Source organism: Rhinolophus sinicus, chromosome 12 (genome assembly GCF_057876585.1).
Source record: "Rhinolophus sinicus isolate RSI-liver-muscle chromosome 12, RSI-T2T, whole genome shotgun sequence".
NCBI lineage: Eukaryota > Metazoa > Chordata > Mammalia > Chiroptera > Rhinolophidae > Rhinolophus > Rhinolophus sinicus.
Genome location: NC_142512.1, coordinates 43,722,859 through 43,743,707, shown reverse-complemented (window position 1 = coordinate 43,743,707; position 20,849 = coordinate 43,722,859). Strand labels below are relative to the sequence as shown.

General features: G+C 35.4%; 1 protein-coding gene across 7 annotated transcripts in view; it reads left to right on the top strand.

The window, feature by feature from the left end:
• The window catches only part of CDC27 (cell division cycle 27), a 60,002-nt gene that overhangs the window by 7,919 nt on the left and 31,234 nt on the right, over window positions 1–20,849 (top strand). For all 7 annotated transcript variants that reach the window (XM_074320856.2, XM_019732997.3, XM_074320855.2 and 4 more), the window contains exons 2-4: window positions 7,343–7,418; window positions 17,645–17,792; window positions 19,380–19,505. In XM_074320856.2, the coding sequence (XP_074176957.1) occupies window positions 7,343–7,418; window positions 17,645–17,792; window positions 19,380–19,505 (350 nt within the window). The remainder of the gene's footprint in view (window positions 1–7,342; window positions 7,419–17,644; window positions 17,793–19,379; window positions 19,506–20,849) is intronic.

Genomic DNA, 20,849 nt, shown 5'->3' with positions numbered 1-20,849 from the left:
AAAAAGCTTTTTCTGAGAAAGAAGTCCAAAAAATGAGTAGAATCTGCATGGTTTGGAGGAAAGGAGGAGCGTGACAGGTAACGTGCATTGTATGTTTAAAGGACCTGGGACAGGAGGGTGACATGGCAGGTTTGAGGAGCTGAAAGAAGGTTGTTGTGCTAGCACGGAAGGCAATGATGATACAAGATGAATTGGGAGGTAAGCATGGACTATACCACACTGCCTCGCTTGGTGACTTTGGTTTTTATTGTTAAGGACCATGAGAAGCCCCTGAAGGATTTTAGCAGAGGGGTGATATCATCAGATCTGATTTGGGAGAAGCTCACAGAGAGAGAATGGATCATAGGTGGAAAAGAATTCAGAAAGGCCAAATAAGACACTATTAAAGCAATCTAGGAAAAAAATGGCCTGCCTTAAAAAGGAAATGTTTATTGAGTTTCTCTCTTTCATTATTACTTTAGTTGTCTAATTTAAATATCATTTTGAAAGCTACCTCTATGCTTGGTTCCAGAACTGTAGGTCATATGTGGTCTGGTAGGTCACCAGGCCACATCAGCTCTTAGCTCAGATAAGTGCCGTGGTCATCTTGATGAGTGTCAGAGAGATCCCCTTTATCTGACCTGGACTGGGGTGTGGAGATCATATTAAGCATTTAAGAAATAGTTGTTGAGTCAAATTAGGTTTGAATACCCTTTAGCCTATCAGGAGATTTTGGGGGGTTTTTTGTTGTTGTTTTTTGGAGTTACTGTGTAGTCCCAGTGTTCAAATTTTCTGAAGAGAACACTCATAGTTTATCACATTACCTTTTATCTCTTTGCTATGTTGTAATATAAAGGAGATGTAGGTTAGATAGCAGTGATTCTGTCGTATATTTAAAACCTGCACTTAAATTTACCCCTTTCCAACACCACATGTTTTTGTTCTGAGGTTCAGCTTCCCAATTGTTTGATTGAAAAATAAAAAAAAACACAGAGACCGCAATGACAGTGACCAAATAGGTGCCTATGGAATAATGAATGCCTAGCTTACTCATAGTTTCTTATTGTCAGTAGAGATCTGAAAATCCAAAATGTTAAGGCTTTGTACAGCTGAAGAACTTGATTTTCTCAAGTTGGTTAAGTTTTTACTGAAATCGGGATCATATAGCAAACAAAGTAGATGCTCAGTAAATGTTTACTGAATGGATGACTGATTGTTTCAGAAGTGGTAGGTATATTGAGTAGGATGATAAGGCAAAAGATCTGAATAGTACGGAGGAAAGTCTAGAGGAGAGTCTACGACGTGATCTAAACTGCTATTAACCAGAAAAATCTAGGTATCTTCCAGGTATTTATAGATCACACCACTAAGAGATTTTATTGCCCCCAAACCTGATCTATTCTAACCCTTCTATCAGACTGACCCATATCTCCTTGTCAGATTTTTGCTTTTTAATATTTTGTTTATTGTGTCAAGAAAGAAACAACTAGATGTTGTTTTGTATTTATATTGTCAACATTAATATTCCATTTGATTCATATAAAATCAATTGTAGTAGGAATGTCTTAACTTGTGTTTTATCTCCAGGTTGGGTTTCTAAAAGTTTGTAGGTCAGTGGAAAATGGAAAATGCATTCAGAATTCCAAAATAAATATTCAACAAACATTTGTTGAACATTCATTATGTTTAAGGGCAGTTATCCAGGATAACTAGGGAAATAGCTAGTTAAGTAGGATAACCAGGGAGTTATAGAGAAAAATAGAATCTGATTTTTGTCTTCAAGAAGTTGCAACTTATGTAGTTAACCAAGTAATAAACCAAATTTAGTAAACAGTCTGATTATTTTTTTAAAGCATAAACAAAACTGTCTAGAACCCCATAGGATGGAGTTATTAATATTGCATTGGATAGATCAGTGAAGGCTTCATGAAAGGTAAAGGAACATGTAAGCTGAATTTTGAGGAAAGGATGACTAAAATTTCAGGAGATAGAAGGTAAAGACTAAGTACAGCCCAAACACAGGCAACAATGTTACCAAACCTTTGAAGTATTAAAATACAGTGGATGTTTAGGGACCTATAGAGGCCTTTTCTAGTTCTAGACCATAGGCAGCTTTAGTGAGATGTGAAAACAGAGCTGTCAAAGGAGGATTAAAAGCCAGATAGGATTTGAATAGTTCACTAAGGAGTTTGTGTTTTATTCTGTAGATACTTATTTTGTAAATTTTGTGAGGCTGTCCAAGAGGAATTGTTAGAAAGTTTGATCAGAGAGGAAGACATGATGATAATGATGATGGCAGCAGCTAAAAGTACAGTAGTTCCCCCTTATCCATGGTCTACCACGTTTTGAGAATATTAAATGGAAAATTCCAGAAATAAACAATTCATAAGTTTTCATTTGCACACTGTTCTAAGTAGTGTAATGAAATCTAGCACCATCCTGCTTCATCCCACCTAGAATGTGACTCATCCCTTTGTTTAGTATTCACGCTGTTGACACTACCTGCTCATTAGTCACTTGGTAGGCTTCTCATTATGAGATTGAGTATTGTGTTATCACAGTGCTTGTGTTCAAGTAACCATTATTTTACTTAATAATGGCCCCAAAGCACAAGAGCAGTGATGCTGGTGATTTGGATATGCCAAAGAGAAGCTGAAAAGTGCTTCTTTTGAAGAGTGAAAAGGTGAATACAGTACAAATGAGATCTTTTGAGAGAGGGAGACCACAGTCACATAATTTTTGTTACAGTATATTGTTACAATTGTTCTATTTTATTATTAGTTATTGTTAATCTCTTATTGTGTCTAATTTATAAATTAAACTCTATCGTAGGTATGTATACATAGGAAAAAGCATAGTATGTATAGGGTTTAGTACTATTCACAGTTTCAGGCATCCATTGGGAGTCTTAGAATATATCCACCAAGGATAAAGGGGGACTACTATATCTAAATTCAACTCCACAAATATATCTATCACCTGTTATGTATCAGGCTCTAATACTGTCTCCCATCAGCTAGACCAGTGATTCTTAATAAACCAAGATATCTGCAAACCCCAGCACTATATACAGGTTTTCTGTATATAGGTGCATGTGCTTTTTTCTGGGGAGCCTCATAGCTTTCATAAGTTTTTCAAGAGTGTGCTATAAAAGGAGGGAGAAGGGGCCGGCCCGGTGGCTCAGGCGGTTGGAACTCCCGTGCTCCTAACTCCAAAGGCTGCGATTCGATTCCCACATGGGCCAGTGGGCTCTCAACCACAAGGTTGCCAGTTCGATTCCCGCAAGGGATGGTGGGCTGCGCCCCCTGCAACTAGCAAAGGCAACTGGACCTGGAGCTGAGTTGCACCCTCCACAACTAAGATTGAAAGGACAACAACTTGACTTGGAAAAAAGGCCTGGAAGTACACACTGTTCCCCAGTAAACTCCTGTTCCCCTTCCCCAATAAAATCTTAAAAAAAAAAAAAGGAGGGAGAACTAAGTAGTTACCTAGAAATGGGGAAGAATTGTTCTGAACCCTGAACGCTTACCAGTAAAAAGGTTTAAAAATAAGTATACCTAACTCAATCCCAACTGCCAGGGACAGTGATTGAGTCATTGGCTTTGAAGTAGAGCACCATCAAGCAGGAGTTGATAGCCACTGATCTCGTCAGGAATAACACTGAAAGATACTCCATGGGAACAGAAACTATTAATTACTGTACTCCCACTCTAGAAAGTGCCTGGCACATAGTAGGTACTCAGTAAATACTTATTGAATGAATGAGTACCAGAGCCCCCCAGTTCAGAAAAGTTAAAAAGACCACATGTCCCCCCCCCCCCGCCCCCTCCAATTGCTTTATCATTCATGGTAAGTCACACTGGAATCAATAAAAACATTTCCTCACACAAATGATAGTATACCCTTTTACTCTAAATAGCTAAGTATAATGTTGATATCCATCACAGGCAGATGCTATCAGAAGTAAAGCCGAGGAGCACTAAGGACTAGGGGCCTTAGATCCTTGGCTAATGGTACACGGAAGAGTTAGGAGCAGCAGAGATGGGAACATTTTATTGAGGGTTCTGGCTGTTTCAGCATAGCCTGTTTTGGGTACCTTTTTCGTTTAGATGGCTCTTATTAGGGAAGAATCATACAGTGATCTAACAGTTCTTCTTAACAGGTCCTATTGGTATTTAGTGGCCTTCTCTTTTTTTTCTCTTCCTATCTTTATTCCCCAGTAGAGGGTACCCTCCAATTACTGAGTCTTTTTTTAATGTGATATGATATATCAATATTCTAAGTATTCTTTTCTGAGATTGAGAGGAATTGTGGGATTAATTTATGTGGAGGTATTTCAGAAACGATATATGCCAGCTGGCAGAAAACTGAACTGTGGCAAAATTACAATTGTATGAACCCCTTTCTCTTCTGGAAATAATGAGTTGGGATAAATCAGGCTTTTGGGAACAAACTATCTTTTGTATGGATTCTATAAACATCTGAAAATTCCAGGATTTCTCTTATTTAGAGCAGATAAGTTTTATGCACACATATTGGAATCATTTTACAGAATATGCCAACTACTGAAAATATTGGGGGCGAGTGAAATGGTAGTTGCTATTACATTTCTTACCAAAGAGAAATTTCTTTGTAGCCCAACTAATTTGGATGGATTATGAAAGGCGATGGTATTATGATTCATTTCCATTAATATGTAGGATGTTTTAATAGGAATAAGAAGTGGGTTTGGGCTGAGAAGGAATATGAAGGCCTAAGGCAGTGGAACTTGAGTAATTCAAGTCTTTCTTTTAAAGCAAAGGGACATGACCAGAAGGATTTGAAATTATTTTATTCATGGCATCTGAATTAACATTAAATGAGACAACCTTTTTGACTTGGGGGATTCTGCTAAATAGGGAGGTTTTTAATTAGAGTAAGTCTTCTAGGTCAGTCCTTTTCAAACTTTAACATGCATAAAAATCACCTGTGGATCTTGTTTAAATGCATTCTGATTTACCGTGTTTCCCCAAAAATAAGACCTAGCCAGACAATCAGCTCTAAAGCATCTTTTGGAGCAAAAATTAATATAAGACCTGGTCTTATTTTACTATAAAACTGGATCTTTAATATAATATAATGTAATATGATATAATACATAATACTGGGCCTTATATTAATTTTTGCTCAAAAAGATGCATTAGAACTGATGGTCCGGCTAGGTCTTATTTTTGGGAAACATGGTTGTAGGTCTGGGGTGGGTCTGAGATTCCACACTTCTAGAAAGCTCCCAGAAGATGCTAGTGTTGAAGTAGCAGGCAATGACTGGATTAAGAACACTAACGTTGGAGGAAAAAATGCTGCCAGTGTTGGTTTAGTTTACTCAAAAGTTAAGTTTAAATTCTCCTTCCTATCCGTTGTATCTGGATGGGAATGGTCAGATAAGACATCTCTGAGATACTATAAAATACTATATAGGTAATAAGGTTAAGTAAACGAGAGGCTCTAGAGACCCCAAATGAAGTTACTTTACCATTTATTTGTTGAGGAAATAGAAAAATATACTCCTGGGCTAAGTCATCAAGCACTGTTAGGACTTCTAATTTTAAAAATTATAATTAATACTCATAGCAATGTTGTTAAACGTTTGCTTGTTTGTTCAAATACTTGAGCTTTACTATATCCAAGCTGTATTAATCACTTATAATGTAATCTAGATTTACTATTATAATGTTAGCTAATGATCTTCGTTAGGTAAGCAGATCTTACTTGTGAGCTAATGTACATGCTAAAAATAAAAAAATTGTTGTATCATGATCAGTTGGGAGATATCTCAAAAATAGTTACTAAAAGTATGTCAGCTTATGAATGATTTATTTTTAAAAAATTAATTGGAGACTTTCATATCTTATGACAGACTAAAAGTTAAAAGAAACCCAGGTGGGTTAAAAGAAATTCCTGTGGTTTAGTGCTCCTAAAAATTCTGGGTAAAACAGTAAGAAGACAAATCGCCTAACAGAAAATGTATGACACATAAACCAGCAGTTTCAGAAAATAATTTGACATTACCCAGTAAAGATGTACATGTGTATACTCAACTATCCAGTAGTTTTATTCTTAAGTATGTATTCTAATTTAGAGAGATTCTTACACATGTACCCCAAGAGATGAATACAAGAGTTTTCATTGCAGTAGCATTATTATAACTGGAAAAACAAAAACAAACAAACAAAAAAACTAGAAATAACCCAAATGTTCGTATGCTGTAAAATTGGTAAAATATGTTTTGGTATATTTATACAGTGGAAATATTTATCTATTCAGGCATCAAAATGAATGAACTCCAGCTGCACACAACACTGAGGATGAATTTTCAGAACATAATATTGGGTTACAAAAATAAATCATAGGATGATACATATAATATGATTGTATTTATTTAAAATTCAAGACAGAGAAAACTAAATGTTACATGCTTAAAGATGATAGATACAAAAGTGTAAAAATTGTGAAGAAAACCAAAAGAAAGATTAACAAAATTCAGGGTAGTGGTTTCCTCATTAAGTCAGAGAGAGGTTATGTGACAGATGAAGAGCGCATAATGGGCTTCAGAGATGTTGGTAATGTTTTATTTCTTGAGCTGGATAGGGAGTACGTGGGTCTAAGTGCTTTTGTTCATTATTATTTAAAATGTTCTATCTGATATATACGAGTACGCAATGTTTCATAATTCTAAAAAAGAAAAGATATGTTCAAATAGATTAAAGGTTATACCTGTGATAGCTTTACTCGTTTGTATTTCAGTATGCTTCCTTGAGTGGGTGAGAATAGGGTGGCATTAAGGGTATGCGACGGGGAAGTTTTTGTAGGTAACATGCATTTGAACATCTCCCTCATATGTATCATGAAAAATTGTTGAAAACCACTGCTGTAAGTTTAGAGCAATATAGCTTAGTGGGGTAGGCAGACCTGCTAACGAATAACTAATATGAGTGCTCATACTAGAAGAGGTATGTTTACCCCCCCACCCCAAAAATGGCCTAGAGATCAGCCAGGAAAGCTTTATGAAGTAGATGTTATTTAAGCTGGGTCTTTAGGACGAGCAATTTATAAGGGGAGGTAGGTAAGGGAACCCACGTTCCCCAGTGAAGGAAAAGGAAGTTACAAAGGCACAGAGGCCCAAACGTCCACGGAGAGTCCAGTGAGTAAGTTCAGATATGTGAAGAGCGCTATCTAACACACTTTGGAGTTTGCACTGTGGGCATTGAGGTTTTATTACTTAAATTAGGGGTGTTGATTTGAGGATCATATGCTAGGCTCTGCGCTAGGAGTTACCGTCAACTCTGTATGTTTGTATATTTATGTTCTTTTCCTCCACTTGCAGGCTGCTATATGGCAGGCACTAAACCACTATGCTTACCGAGATGCAGTTTTCCTCGCAGAACGACTGTATGCAGAAGGTTTGTAATGTATACGTTTCTGTTGAACCACAAATGAATAAAATACATGAATTCCATCACTTTTGAGGACTGTAACAAGATTCTGCGTATCACATTGTTTTCCTTATGACTGACATTGGTTCATAAAAACTTTTCCTGTGTCTGTGTCGTTCCATTATAGGCTACTTTTAATAACTGTGTAGAGTTGCTTCAGGTTTTACACTATGTTTTATTTAATCTTTTTCAATCTTTAGGTATTTTTTCCCAAGTTTTTTTATTAGAACAGAGTCTATATTCTGTGGTGAAGAGCATGGATAAGAGTCTATGGCTTCAGCACAGACCCTAACCCTGTCACCTAAATATGCAGTTGTATACTTTGGGCAAGTTGCTTAAGTCTGAGTATTTCAGATTTCTCATCTATAAAATAAAGATAATAATCATTGCCTCATACAATTGAAGAATTAAATGAGGTAATGTATTTAAAGCACTTGGCACAATCTTCTGACATGGTAATAAAATGCTCAATAAACTCTGCTAGTAATGTATGTTTTGTTTCTGTCATTAATTATTAATTCTCTAAGATGCTAATATAGATAATTATGTACAGTTTTGGGTTTTTTTTAGACTTTTATTTTTAAGTATGTTTTTCCAGGACCTATCAGCTCCAAGTCAAGTAGTTGTTTCAATCTAGTGGTGGAGGGCACAGCTCACAGTGGCCCATGTGGGGATCGAAACGACAATCTTGTTGTTAAGAGCACCGTGCTCTAACCAGCCACCCCGTACAGTTTTATTTTTAAGTCATTTCCTTCGCTTATATACTCTGAAATGGCATATACAAGTCAAACAATGTGATCAATTCTATAACAAATTACTTTTTGCCCAGTTAATAATCCAGCTGCGAGAGGTATAATAATCTGGGGTGTCACCAACAGTGTAAAACTTCCTTCAGAGTCCTATCAGTATCAGATTTAACCATTTTAATGTATTTTTGCTTACTTGAGAATTGTGAGATATTTTGTCTTGCATTTTTATAACCATGAGGGATTATGGGTGTTTTCTCAAATGTTTGTTTTAAATTTTTTCATATTCTGTGAGCTATATCTTTATTACATATTTGCCCCAGATTGTTGCTTTTTAATCTTAGTTCTACTTATTTTTATTATTCTGATATTTAAAATTGTTATGTAGTTGAACTCATCAGCTTTGTCATTTATACTTTCTCCTATTGCTTCAATAGCTGGAAAATTGTCATCTTTCTATAACTATAATAAATATATGGTTCTTGGTAGTTTAAAAAATTTAAAGAATTTATCATAGTATTAATACTTAATTTATTCAATGTTATTTATTAAATAATGCTTTTTTTCTCTCCCATATGATATTTTACTTGGTTTTATATTAAACTTTAAAAAAATGTTTTGCTGTCTCCAGAATCTCTCCTCTCTTTCATTAATTTACTATTTTTAACCCAATATCATTCCATTTTATAATTAACTCTTTATATTGTCTTTGAGTATTTAATAAGGTCTATCTCTTCTCCCATCATTTTTTTTTTTTTCCTTTCCAATTCATTCTTTGGTAAGAAGTCTTTACTTTTTTCTTATCCTTCCATATTTCCATATGTATTTTATTATTGCTTTGAAATTTCACAGATATTTTGATCAATGCTGACCTGTAACCACACAAGTCTGTAAATTGATTTAGGAAATATTAACACCATACTACATGAGCGTGTGTGTTGTGTGTGTGTGTGTGTGTGTGTGTGTGTGTGTGTATATAGCCTTTCCAGCCAGAAACAGTGCTGCATTCTTTTTACTCTGGTGTTTATTTGTTTGTTTAATTTTCCTACTTTTTATGTAAGCTCCCATTGGATTACTTGCCAAGAATTTGTATTTCTTATGGTTGTAGATGAGCTTTATTTTGTGTATTTTGTGTGTTCCTGTATGAATTGATAGTGGAACCTTTTTTCACAGTTTTATGATTTCAGTCTAATAGTAAGTGTTTAGTAACCTAACTAGAAGCATAAGAAGGTAGATATTAGGGGTTTTCTAGGCACGTGTCACAAAAGGACAAGAAATAAGAACATAAAGAATAGACAGGATCTGGAGCGGGAGATATAATCTATATAGGAAAGTTAATACAGAAAGGGATTGGTAAGTAAGAGAGGACATAGAGAGGTACCGGAAGTCCAGATGAGGTTGAATTGGGAGATGTATGGGATAATGTAGGAGAGGAAGACCATGAACCAGGTGTGCAAAATTCTTTTGTTTAATGAAGCAGAATGTGCTGAATCACATAGCTGAGAGTTATGAGAAGAAAGAATGAACCTCAGGAGCAGGGGAGTTCACAAAAGGGCAAAGAGTAATGCTTAGAAATACTTTTGAGAAGCAAGGAGGAAACCAACCTTACCTTGACGCTGATATAAGTGAGGTATGAGAGAATTAGCATCTCTGATAGTGCTGTCAGTCTCCTCAAAGGAGACTGGGCGTGCAGTTAGGAAAGTGGGGGAAGATCTGTGGAGCAGGCGTCTGAGGTCCCAATGAAAACATTTAGAAGAGTGAGGGAAAGAAGATAATACAGTAGATTACCCTACTTTCCTCAATTATGTAAAAGCAGGATTTATTATGAATAATCTACTTACATATATTTTCATCGATAACTAGGCAATCGTCACGTTTTGCTGTCTTATACTTTTTCTTTTTTGAATTTGTTTATTAAACATAGGAAGTTTCTAGTTTATTATAGTTAGGCTTCAAAAGATTGTAAATTAGTGGTTTCAAATTCAGACAATTAGTTTTCCCATAGAATTGGGGCAGGATCCAAATTAATCCACATAAAGTTGTTTAATCAACTTTCTATCTGTGTCTGATACAATGCTTAATACTTGAGAAGTTGCTTAGTGTTAGTTTCTCTCAATATAGAAATTAACCACTTTGTATTTCTGTGAGGGAAGATTTTACAGGTTAAGTGCAGTGGGAACAGATACTATCCTGACTTAATAATGACAACAATAACTTCTGCCATTTATTGATTACCCTGATATAGATGTACTAGGTCCTCTGGATACTTATTAATATTAATTCGTTACTTAGTCTTCAATAATCCTATGAAATAGACACTGCTATTGCCATTTTAGAAATGAAGAAACTAAGAACAGTGTTTACAAGCCGTAAGTGGTAGATCTGACTCCACTTCTCTGAGGATAGCAAATACCGGGGTGCCAAAAACAAAAATGTACACGTGACTTGTATATCGGTATATATTGAGTATTAGAATTTTAATACAGTTTTTTTCCTTTCTTAATATGTATATACCTTCTTTTTGGCCCCTTCTGTACATGCCACTTCTCTGATTTATCATTAGACGTCACTGATCATCAGAGTACTCATTCCCACTGAACCAGCCTCTGAATTCTTGTCAACACAGTGTTGCTGCCTGACACTTCGTTGACCAGAGTTGGTATGCTGGAAGTAACCTATTTACTTGCCCCTTTGCTCAGTGGCTTCGTATGCCACTAGCAGTAGCTCCTCTGTTTTAGAGAAAGGCATCCAACAGGCATGAAGCTAAAGAAGCTGATGGGCAGGATCCTCTGTAAGTCAAATTCTTGAAATAATTTCTCAGTTTCACCAGTTCCTTGTCACCCGTTTTTCTCCTAAGCATTCCATAGATAGCCTGCCTAAGACTGTGGTATAAGCAGATGGTGTAAGAGAAAATCTCAACTCAGGTATTCATCAACCACTTGGTCTTAGTGAAGAACTTATTCTGAGCCTAATTTTCCTCATCTTTAAAATGAGAAGAGAATCTATTTAACAAGATGACTTTAAGAACTAAATATAATCTGTAGTTTCTGGCACATAGGAAGTCCTTTACAACTTCCCTTTTTCCTAGTGTGTTTCGCCGAAAATAAGACCGGGTCTTATATTAATTTTTGCTCCAAAAGATGCATTAGGGCTTATGTTCAGGGGATGGCATCCTGAAAAATCATGCTAGGGCTTATTTTATGGTTAGGTCTTATTTTTGGGGAAACGCGGTGCATCACGCATATCCTAATATAGTGGCTTTCAGATTATTTTTTTTACTGTTATTATGTATCATGCACTCTGATACTTTATATTTGAGTGTTTGTTGTTGTTTTAGTGCAGGTTGATACCCAATAAATTGACTTCACAATCCACTACTGAAGTGAGACTTGCTGTTTGGAAAAACTGTCCTAATCTTATCATTTCCCTCCACATCTCCTTCCGCCATTGTAAACACTTATTTTTCCTTCCCACTGCCAATACCTGATCTCCTTGACCACGGTTTTTCTCCATTCCTAATTGATTAACTGTTGGACAGAACACAGATTCAAAGCTTTCCCCCTTGTTCTGGTAGATGGCATGTGGGACTTATAAAATTTTCTAAGGTTTCTAATTGTAATTATATATACTGTGTTTCCCTGAAAATAAGACCTAGCCGGACAATCAGCTCTAATGCGTCTTTTGAAAGACCCCATCTGATTTTACTGTAATGTAAGACCGGGTCTTATCTAACATAATATAATATAAGACCAGGTCTTATATTAATTTTTGCTCCAAAAGATGCATTAGGACTTATGTTCAGGGGATGTCATCCTGAAGTATCATGCTAGGGCTTATTTTCCAGTTAGGTCTTATTTTCGGGAAACACGGTATTTAACTGTTAGGAATGAATAAAAATGGGTAGTTAGGCACATATAGAAATAGTCTTAGATGATATGGGCAAAGAATACGTTAATGCAACTAACATGATAGGTCCTTGGGGGATGAAGAGAGAGATGATTTATTTATATTCAGAAAATTAACCAGATGTAGGTTTTATGTGCATTTTTTTTTAAATAAGGAAATGCTCAGGGCCTGTAGGAAGAGATGCAAAGTTGCTATCTATAAAGACCATATGGGACTGGCAATTGTATCTGTTGAAGGAAAAGGAAAAAGAAATAGCTGAAGGCATTGTGGCAACATGCGTTCCCTAAGTTATTTTGAGGGTCCTAGTCTAAAGCTCAAAATTGCTTGAAATCTAGTGTTTTATTTTAATATAGGTTTGCATTCTACACTACAAAATGTTTATTTTCAATATGAATACATTTTAAGTTAAAATGTTCACCAGTTTTCTACCTGTCTTAATGATTAATGGGCCAGATGTAGAAATTGCATTGGGTGTATAGATTTCAGTAAATTGGGCTCAGTTGACGAGAACTGAGTCAGAGTAAAACATTCAGCATGTGTTTCTTTTCTCTAACTTAGCCATGATATTGAAAACCCCGACTCAGAAATATGTGACTACAAATGGTAACATTAAAAAAAATCAATTAGGGGGCTCAGTTGGTTAAAGTGCATTGCTCTTAACAACAAGGTTGCTGGTTCGATCCCCACATGGGCCACTGAACTGAGCCCTCCACAACTGGATTGAAACAACCACTTGACCTGGAGCTGATGGGTCCTGGAAAAACACACTTAAAATAAATAAAAGTTAAAAAAAAATTATTTACCAGGTGGTGTTAAGGCTATCATTGAGGGGAAATGTCCAGCATACTATGAAAAATGTGGGCCATTATTGGTGGGAAACTTGATAAATATATCCTGTTGCTAAAAATTCAAGTCACTTTGTTATCTGAGAGGAATGGAAGGATGTCTGGCTATGGGGACAGAGCCCCAGAAAGCAGTTTCCAGGCTCTCAGCCTCACATAGAAAGGTGCTGGCTCAGGTAGTAAATGGCCATCAACTGTGTTTGGATGGCCATCAGCTGTGGCTAGTTGGCCGTCAGCTGTAACCAGTGAGCCATTGGCCACTAATATAACTGCTGTGGCTATGCTAGCAGCAAATGGGGGCTAGCAAGAAGATGGTGGCTGGGCTGGCAAGCGCGGATTGCACTTAGCACGGTTGAGTGCGGGTTGCAGATTGCAGAGAAGTGGACAGCAGGTTGCAGACAGTGCGGCTCCTGCTTCCTGTGTCTCCCACCCAGCCACCAGCAAGAATATAGTGGTGTGACTCCCCTATTTGTGGCTCCGTGAGTGTTCCTTTTTGGCCTCACCATATCCTGTGTTCTTATGTGGGGAGCAGGACTAGCGACCCTGCATGACACCCTGCACGACACTGGCCCATTGGCCTATCCTTTTACTGTCATAATTAAATGCTTGCCGGTAAAAAAGATAATGCTATTTTTAAAATCATCGTAGTTTTCATTTTTATTATGTGTTAGTAAATTAAGACCGTAGTCTTCTCAATGAACTTCTTTTGTCCAAGACTCAACTGTTTCAGTTCATTATCTTAGATGTTTCACACAAACGTCATGCACATCAAACTCAATGCATTCAAAGCTGGATTCATAATCCTACCCTAATCTGAGACACCACTGTCACTTACTAGAAAATCTTCCTAACTAATTTTCCCATATCTGCCCTTCCCTGCCTTTTCCTTCCCCCCCTCCCAAATCAACTCATTCTCTTTTCTCTTTAAAACTCATTCTCTTTTCTCTTTAAAACCCTTAGATTACTATAAGGATCTATCCCTAAATCTTTAACATAGGTTGCAAAGCCATGCACGATCTGGCCATCTGCTTTCTCCTCATGTATTGCCACTTTCCCCCTCAAACACTAAGGAGTCTTTTTTAATTTCCTCCAGCCCTCTTATCTGTGGTATATTTACTCCAAGCATGGTTTCAAAGTATTTAAAAACATTATTAACCCCGTCATATACAACAAATATAAAACCAGTTAGTACTGGAGTTTAGAATGTAAACAAATACAGAGAAAATAAAAAGAGGGTGTAGTATTAAAATACTGAACTTGTATATGTAGATGAAATGTTCAACAACAGAAATGACTCTGAAAGATGGAACAAATCATACAATATGAAAAGTACAGCACCGAAGCAATTGAAAACAGTCAGCAAAAAAACCCAAAAAAGTTAATGATGAAATGGAATTTACTTGAGCCACTTATGTGGTTCAGTGTCACATATGTACATCCCACATTAATATCAGGTGACTATTCAGGTATTCTAAGTTTAGGAGAAGGCCAATAATAGTAATTTAATAATAGCACATATAGCTCTTACTGTGTCAGGCACTATCTTAAGTACTCTACATATATTAACTCATTTAATCCTAAAAAGCAACCCTTAGAGCTAGGGATCACTATGTCCTTATTTTACAGATAAGAAAACGGAGGATCAGAGAAGTTAACTTGCCCTAAGTCACATAGCTAATAAGTGGTGGTGTCAGAATCTGGCTCCAAGCAGTTTGGCTCTAGAGTTAGTATTCTAATCCAGGTGCTGTACTGCCTATAGTTGATGTAAGAACTTAAAAGATAATCAAGACGAAACGTGTATCACAAATCATAGCTGAGCCCATCGTTTCTACGCCCTTTGAACACTTACAACATCAGCATTCATGACAGCACAGCAAGCAGAACTCTTTAACATCTAAGGAATTCTGTATGGTATTTGTAGAGTTTATCAAGGCTGGATAAAGGACACTCATCTCAACAAACTTAAGTCTTGTCAAAACTGGTCCATTTTTGAAAAGGCTGCTCATTTACATTGTACATCAACATGAAGAAGAGGTGTCCATCTGGGTTGAAAGCACTGAAAAACTAATTCACCTTCCTATTTGATGGAAATGTATCTGAAGGATGCGAGCTTAAATAAATATATATATATATATACACTTTTTTTTTTCACCACAGCAAAGTGTTTCATCATATAGATCAGGGGTGTCCAAACTGTGGCCCGCGGACCAACTGCGGCCTGCAATCCATTTTTAATTGGCCCACAGCAAATTCCAAAAATATATTTAGTTTACTTAAATAAACCAGGTGAGGCAATACGTACTTCACCTTGAGTGAGTGGCCCAGCTGTTTGTGTATTTTACCACATATGGCCCTTGGTAAAAAACGTTGAAAAAAGTTTGGACACCCCTGATATAGATGTACCATAATTTAACTAGCACATGATTGATTTCTCAATATTACTTTAAAAGTGACTTCATAGAGTCAATGCTTATTTCACTCCTAATTATAAAATATATTATGGACCTTAATAATTCTCAATCACATATTTTAATTAAGACTCTAAGTAAAGGATGGTAAATAAATGTCATACAGACATCTGTAACTAATTTCCAGATCCTGTTATTTTGATCTCTGCACACTTACTAGCTAAGCCATGATCAGCCTTAGAATTTTTCTGAATTTAGTACTTGAGGCAGCCTCTATCAATTGAAGTTACTGTTTCAGATGAAATCTATTTGCCAATACCCTAGATTTATTATAGCTGCTTACCATTGGCTCACTAGTTGTGTTAGGACTGTCGGGTTATGTCTGGGGAGCCTCAAAAACCACCTATGTCTCCGTGTTTTTCACAACCCTTCAAGTAGTTGTGAATTTCCATCATCTGTTTCACTAATCTTAAAGTTTGCTTAAACCTCCAATTCATAATTCCATGTGAACATACAGTTTTTAAGTTAGTACACTTGAAAAGGTAACTGTAGGATGACACTAAAATCAGTTTCTCTGTCTCTCTCTGTCTCTGTGTGTGTGTGTGTGTCTGTCACACACACACACACACACACAGAATATTTGGCATCTTTATGTTATTAGGGAATTTTTACTGCAGTGAAATATGGACCTAAATATAATCAACTATTTTTAAGCCAAACATTTGATAAAACATTGTTATGGCTGAAAGTTAAACAAGTTTTTGGGAGCCATTGTTTATTGGTATCACCAATAGTTTTTGAAAATTTATTTATGAGGTGACAAGATACTAGGTCTTTGCAAAATCTAGAAGAAATCACTAATTTTCTAATTCATGTGAATTAGCACCTGTAGTTCAGTAAAATTAACAATTTGTTCCCACTGCAGTAGAGCTCCCCATTCATTTTTTTGCTTATGATGCACTACTACTGTACATCCCATTAATACATTTGTGCCAAAGTATCATTTTCTACATACTATTCATTGTATATTATTTTTTATACTAGGGTTTCATCAAAAATATTAAGATGGATCTGAGAAGGGTTCTGTTGGGTTTTGCTTGCGCATATATATGACCAAAAAAAAAAAAAAATACTTTGTGAGTAAAATTTCAAGTTATTTTTTTATCCCACATCTTTGAGTGACGTTAACTTTTCAGGAAGATGTGAACAGTGATTCTCAAACTTTAGTGCCCATCAGGATCACCTGAAGAGTTTGTTACAACAGATTGCTGGTCCCCACTCCCAGAATTACTGATGGTAGTGGGCCTGAGGTAGGGCCAAAGAATTTCCATTTCTAACAAGCTCCCAAGTCATGGTGACACTGGTACAGGGACCGCACTTTGAGAAACACTGGCTTAGAGGATCCCTCAGCCCACTGAGATTATTATATAAGCCATTTTTAGAAGCACAGATTGGTGATTTTCCCTTTTTCTGTCCCCTCTGTTCTTGCCTCCATATAATCATCTAGATTGATTGGTAGATTGTCAGGATAGAATTGAGGTAATGGTCAGTTTGGGAGAGAGTTAAATAAGGGGGAAAAATGCCACATTTTATTAACTAAGATGGAAGGATATTTCCCAATGTGAAGATAGGGGACAGGTTGATGAATTATTCAGCTCTTGCCATTGGAGAGCAGTTTAATTATTGCAACTATGCAGGTGTAAAGTCTGTTGGTTAAATGTTTAAATGGTGTGGATATTCACAATTTAGAAATTTTGTAAATCTTAAATTATCTTGAATATAATTTAGTGTATATTTTTTGTTAGAAATAAGTGTTTTTTTCCAATCTGGTCCTTTTTCAATGTAGAAATTATTTCAGATTGGTAATTTATAACCCTGAGTTTTTCTCTCTAATGAAATTTGACTTCTATCCTCTCAAAGGGTCTATTAGAAAAATATTACATAAAAACAAGATGCTTTGCTGGTAGTCTATTTAAAGGGGTGTGTGTGTGTGTGTGTGTGTGTGTGTGTGTGTGTGTGCGTGTGTGCTTTTCTTAAGGATTTACAGAGAATACCATGATTGTCTTCACTGTATCCCCTTGGTTCCTTGTAGGAAGAAGGTAATCAGGACTCAGGGAACTAACTTTTCTATCAATAAAGTATTTCTCCTTTATTCAAATTTGGGTTAATGTTTCAAATTAAATAACATGCCTAATTTTTTTGTTGCTAAACTTGTTTATTGCCAGATAAACAACGATTAACATTCAACCTACTGAATAATAGCCTTTTCTTTTCCCCATATGTGTTCTTAGTACACTCAGAAGAAGCCTTGTTTTTATTGGCAACCTGTTATTACCGCTCAGGAAAGGCATATAAAGCGTATAGACTCTTGAAAGGACACAGTTGTACAACACCACAATGTAAATACCTGCTTGCAAAATGTTGTGTAGATCTCAGCAAGTAAGTTTTTACAAATCTTTTCTAATTTCGTCCCTAATTATATTGTAGAATTTTAGTTAAAATCTTTTGATCAATTAAACTCTGATTTTCCTTTTTCCCCTCTTTTTTGGTAGTAGAGATTTGTCTAGTTCAGTAACTTTTGAAATGTTTATACTGTTGCCTATGATATTATTTATTTTTGTTAGGAAAGATTTCATTGTTGTGGTAATAAGTAGTAGAATTTAACTCTGGAGAAACTGAAGTTATAAATAATTTCCATCATTTTCTAAAGTCCCAAGGGTTACTTCCTTTGCTTTGTTTTCATTGTTAGACCAATGGACTAAGCCTAAAAACCCACTTGCCCGTTCACCTGAGATTAATGCTCCCTTATATCTAGGGAGTTGTGTAATTATTTCCCTTTCAATATCATTCTGTTTGGGAACCACTACTCCTACCCTTTTGAAGCAGTGGGGCAGATTCAGGAGAGTATGTATGTCCTTTTTACATTATAATTAAACCCAATCAGCTGTCCCAATTCTGAATCTGGAGGTAGCAAGTGGTATAAGCAGTTACATTCTGTTAAACTCTTTTTCTGTGCTGTAAGAGACAGAGTCATGGTAAAAGTGACTAGACAGATCATTGTAAAAGCCTTTATGTGTATTCAGTTTGTAAGTTTGCAGTGAAAAGATACAAATAAACTTCATAAAGTCTCCATAATTTAATAAATATTTTATTTGCCCAGTGTCTAATTGATGACTTTTAAAGCTAGCTACCATATCTATAAAGTTTCTGAGACATTTGTTATTGAATTACTTTTATTCCAAAGATTCTGATGTTAAATTCTTTAATATCTATTTATTTAATTTACCAGCTTCTTAAGCCACTTCTTACATTAAATATCCTTACACCATTTACAAATAGTTATACTTTTTTAAAAATCCCACTGACTGTAAAAGAACTTTAAACATTACCTTTTATGTGTAAATGTAAAAGAGTTTTCTGCATGATGGGAAAAACCTTCAAAATACAAACCATTATAAACTGATATACTGAAAATATATACTGAAATCAGGCAAATTTTTTTTCCTTAGGGAATGTTTGTGATTTTTTATAATTGACAAAAAGAGATGAAGTGCTATTCAGGTTTCATTTATAAAGCTAAAAATGACTGAGGCCATTAAGTATGCAATTTTTAATTAAAATATGTTAGTCTTATTTAATTTGCTTGCAAATTTCTATTTCAAGGAATTACAGAAGTGAGAAGGGTCACCACATCTGTTAATGAAAAACCATTCATATTTTTCCCCCAGCATAATGGTCTTCCATTTCTTTTGACATGAGTAATGTGTATGTTGTTCAGACGAGATTTGTACATACAGAGACTAAATTTAACTGGTTCTATTTTTAAAGGTAAGACTGGGATTTTAAGATTATAAATTCCCAGTCTTACAAATGATTTCTAAATACAAGTTTATTGGTATTCTAAAGGTACCATGAACTTTTTACTTCATCTATCTCTCTAGTAAGAGGTATTGGTAATGAACAATGTCTTTACATTCAGAGATTTTTGTATTGACTTATTTTAATCTGTAAATTTGTGTTTTAAAGGCTTGCAGAAGGGGAACAGATCTTATCTGGTGGAGTGTTTAATAAACAGAAAAGCCATGATGATATTGTCACTGAGTTTGGTGATTCAGCTTGCTTTACTCTTTCATTGTTGGGACATGTATATTGGTAAGTAATCATTCAAATTACAAAAAAATTGTTTCCAATATTGGAATGATTTGTGTTTTTAAAAACCTATGTTGATCTGTGTTTATCATATAGCACTTGGCTGAGTAGGCCACAGTCTTCTAGTTCCATGATCTTGTTAAGCCTATAAAATAGTAAGAGATGTTGATGCCATTTTTGACTATCCACTTCGCCTTAATGATAATAGCTACAGCAGCACTAGCTAACAATTTGAGTGCCCAAGTGGATTTTTAACCTTGGTTGAGAATATCTTCATGTGATCCATTGAGGAAAAAGAAGAAAAGAGTGAAGTTTTTTCTCTAATATTGAATATCACTGCTATTCCTTAGAAAGAGACTTGAAGGCAAGTTTCAGTATAGTAATTCCATATCTGGCTTCTTCCCCAGTTAGCTCTTATGTCATATATATATATATATATATATATATATATATATATATATATACATATATATATAATATATATATACACACATACACACACACACATACATATATATATTTATATATGTCTTTCTCTTTTTGTCTATATACGTGTGTATAGCTAATCTCTTCTTAGCAGACATTAATTTTGTTTTAAATTTCTTCTATTTTATAGTCTGTTCATCAGATCATGACTTATAAAAATTAGCCTTGCCAACTTACCAAAGTTGGAAAGAATTTTCCTTTCACTAAAATAAAAATGTAGTTTAAATAATACTGGAGTAGAGGAGTTTCAACACAAATGATCACCTGTTACATTTCCAGAGTATTTTTCCATGAATAAATTATTTTATCTTTGCTTAAATCAGTTTGTCCACCGATTTTCTGGCCGTTAAATAATTCATGTGGTCTACTCATTACAACTTTAAAAATTACTAATAAAAGTGTCTGTTTTATGTTACTTTGTGCAAGAAAAGAAAGGGGGTGATGCTACTTGAAAACAGGAAAGAGATAATATAAAACTGAGAAAGATCTAATTTCCTATCTGCAGAAAGCTTATAATCAATTGCAAAAGAGATGAGGGGACTATTAACATGAATTACTTCAGGTGAGAAGCAATAAGAACTCTTGGAAAATTAGGATAATTCTCAAACATTGAGATTTCACTGTATTTTCCTTTTCCTGGCCTTATGCTAAAAGTACTCACTTTCTACTCCTGTACTTTGAAAAAAATGTTTTATATGTCTTTTTTCATTTCCTAGTCTTAGATTACCCTTCAATCCATGGTAAATGATTATATAATTTTTGTGACAATTATTTTTCCTTTAACAAATTCCATCTGACGGTCTGAGATACAGACTTTGATAAAACTTACATTTTCTGAAGTCTGTCACCTGCCCCTGCTTC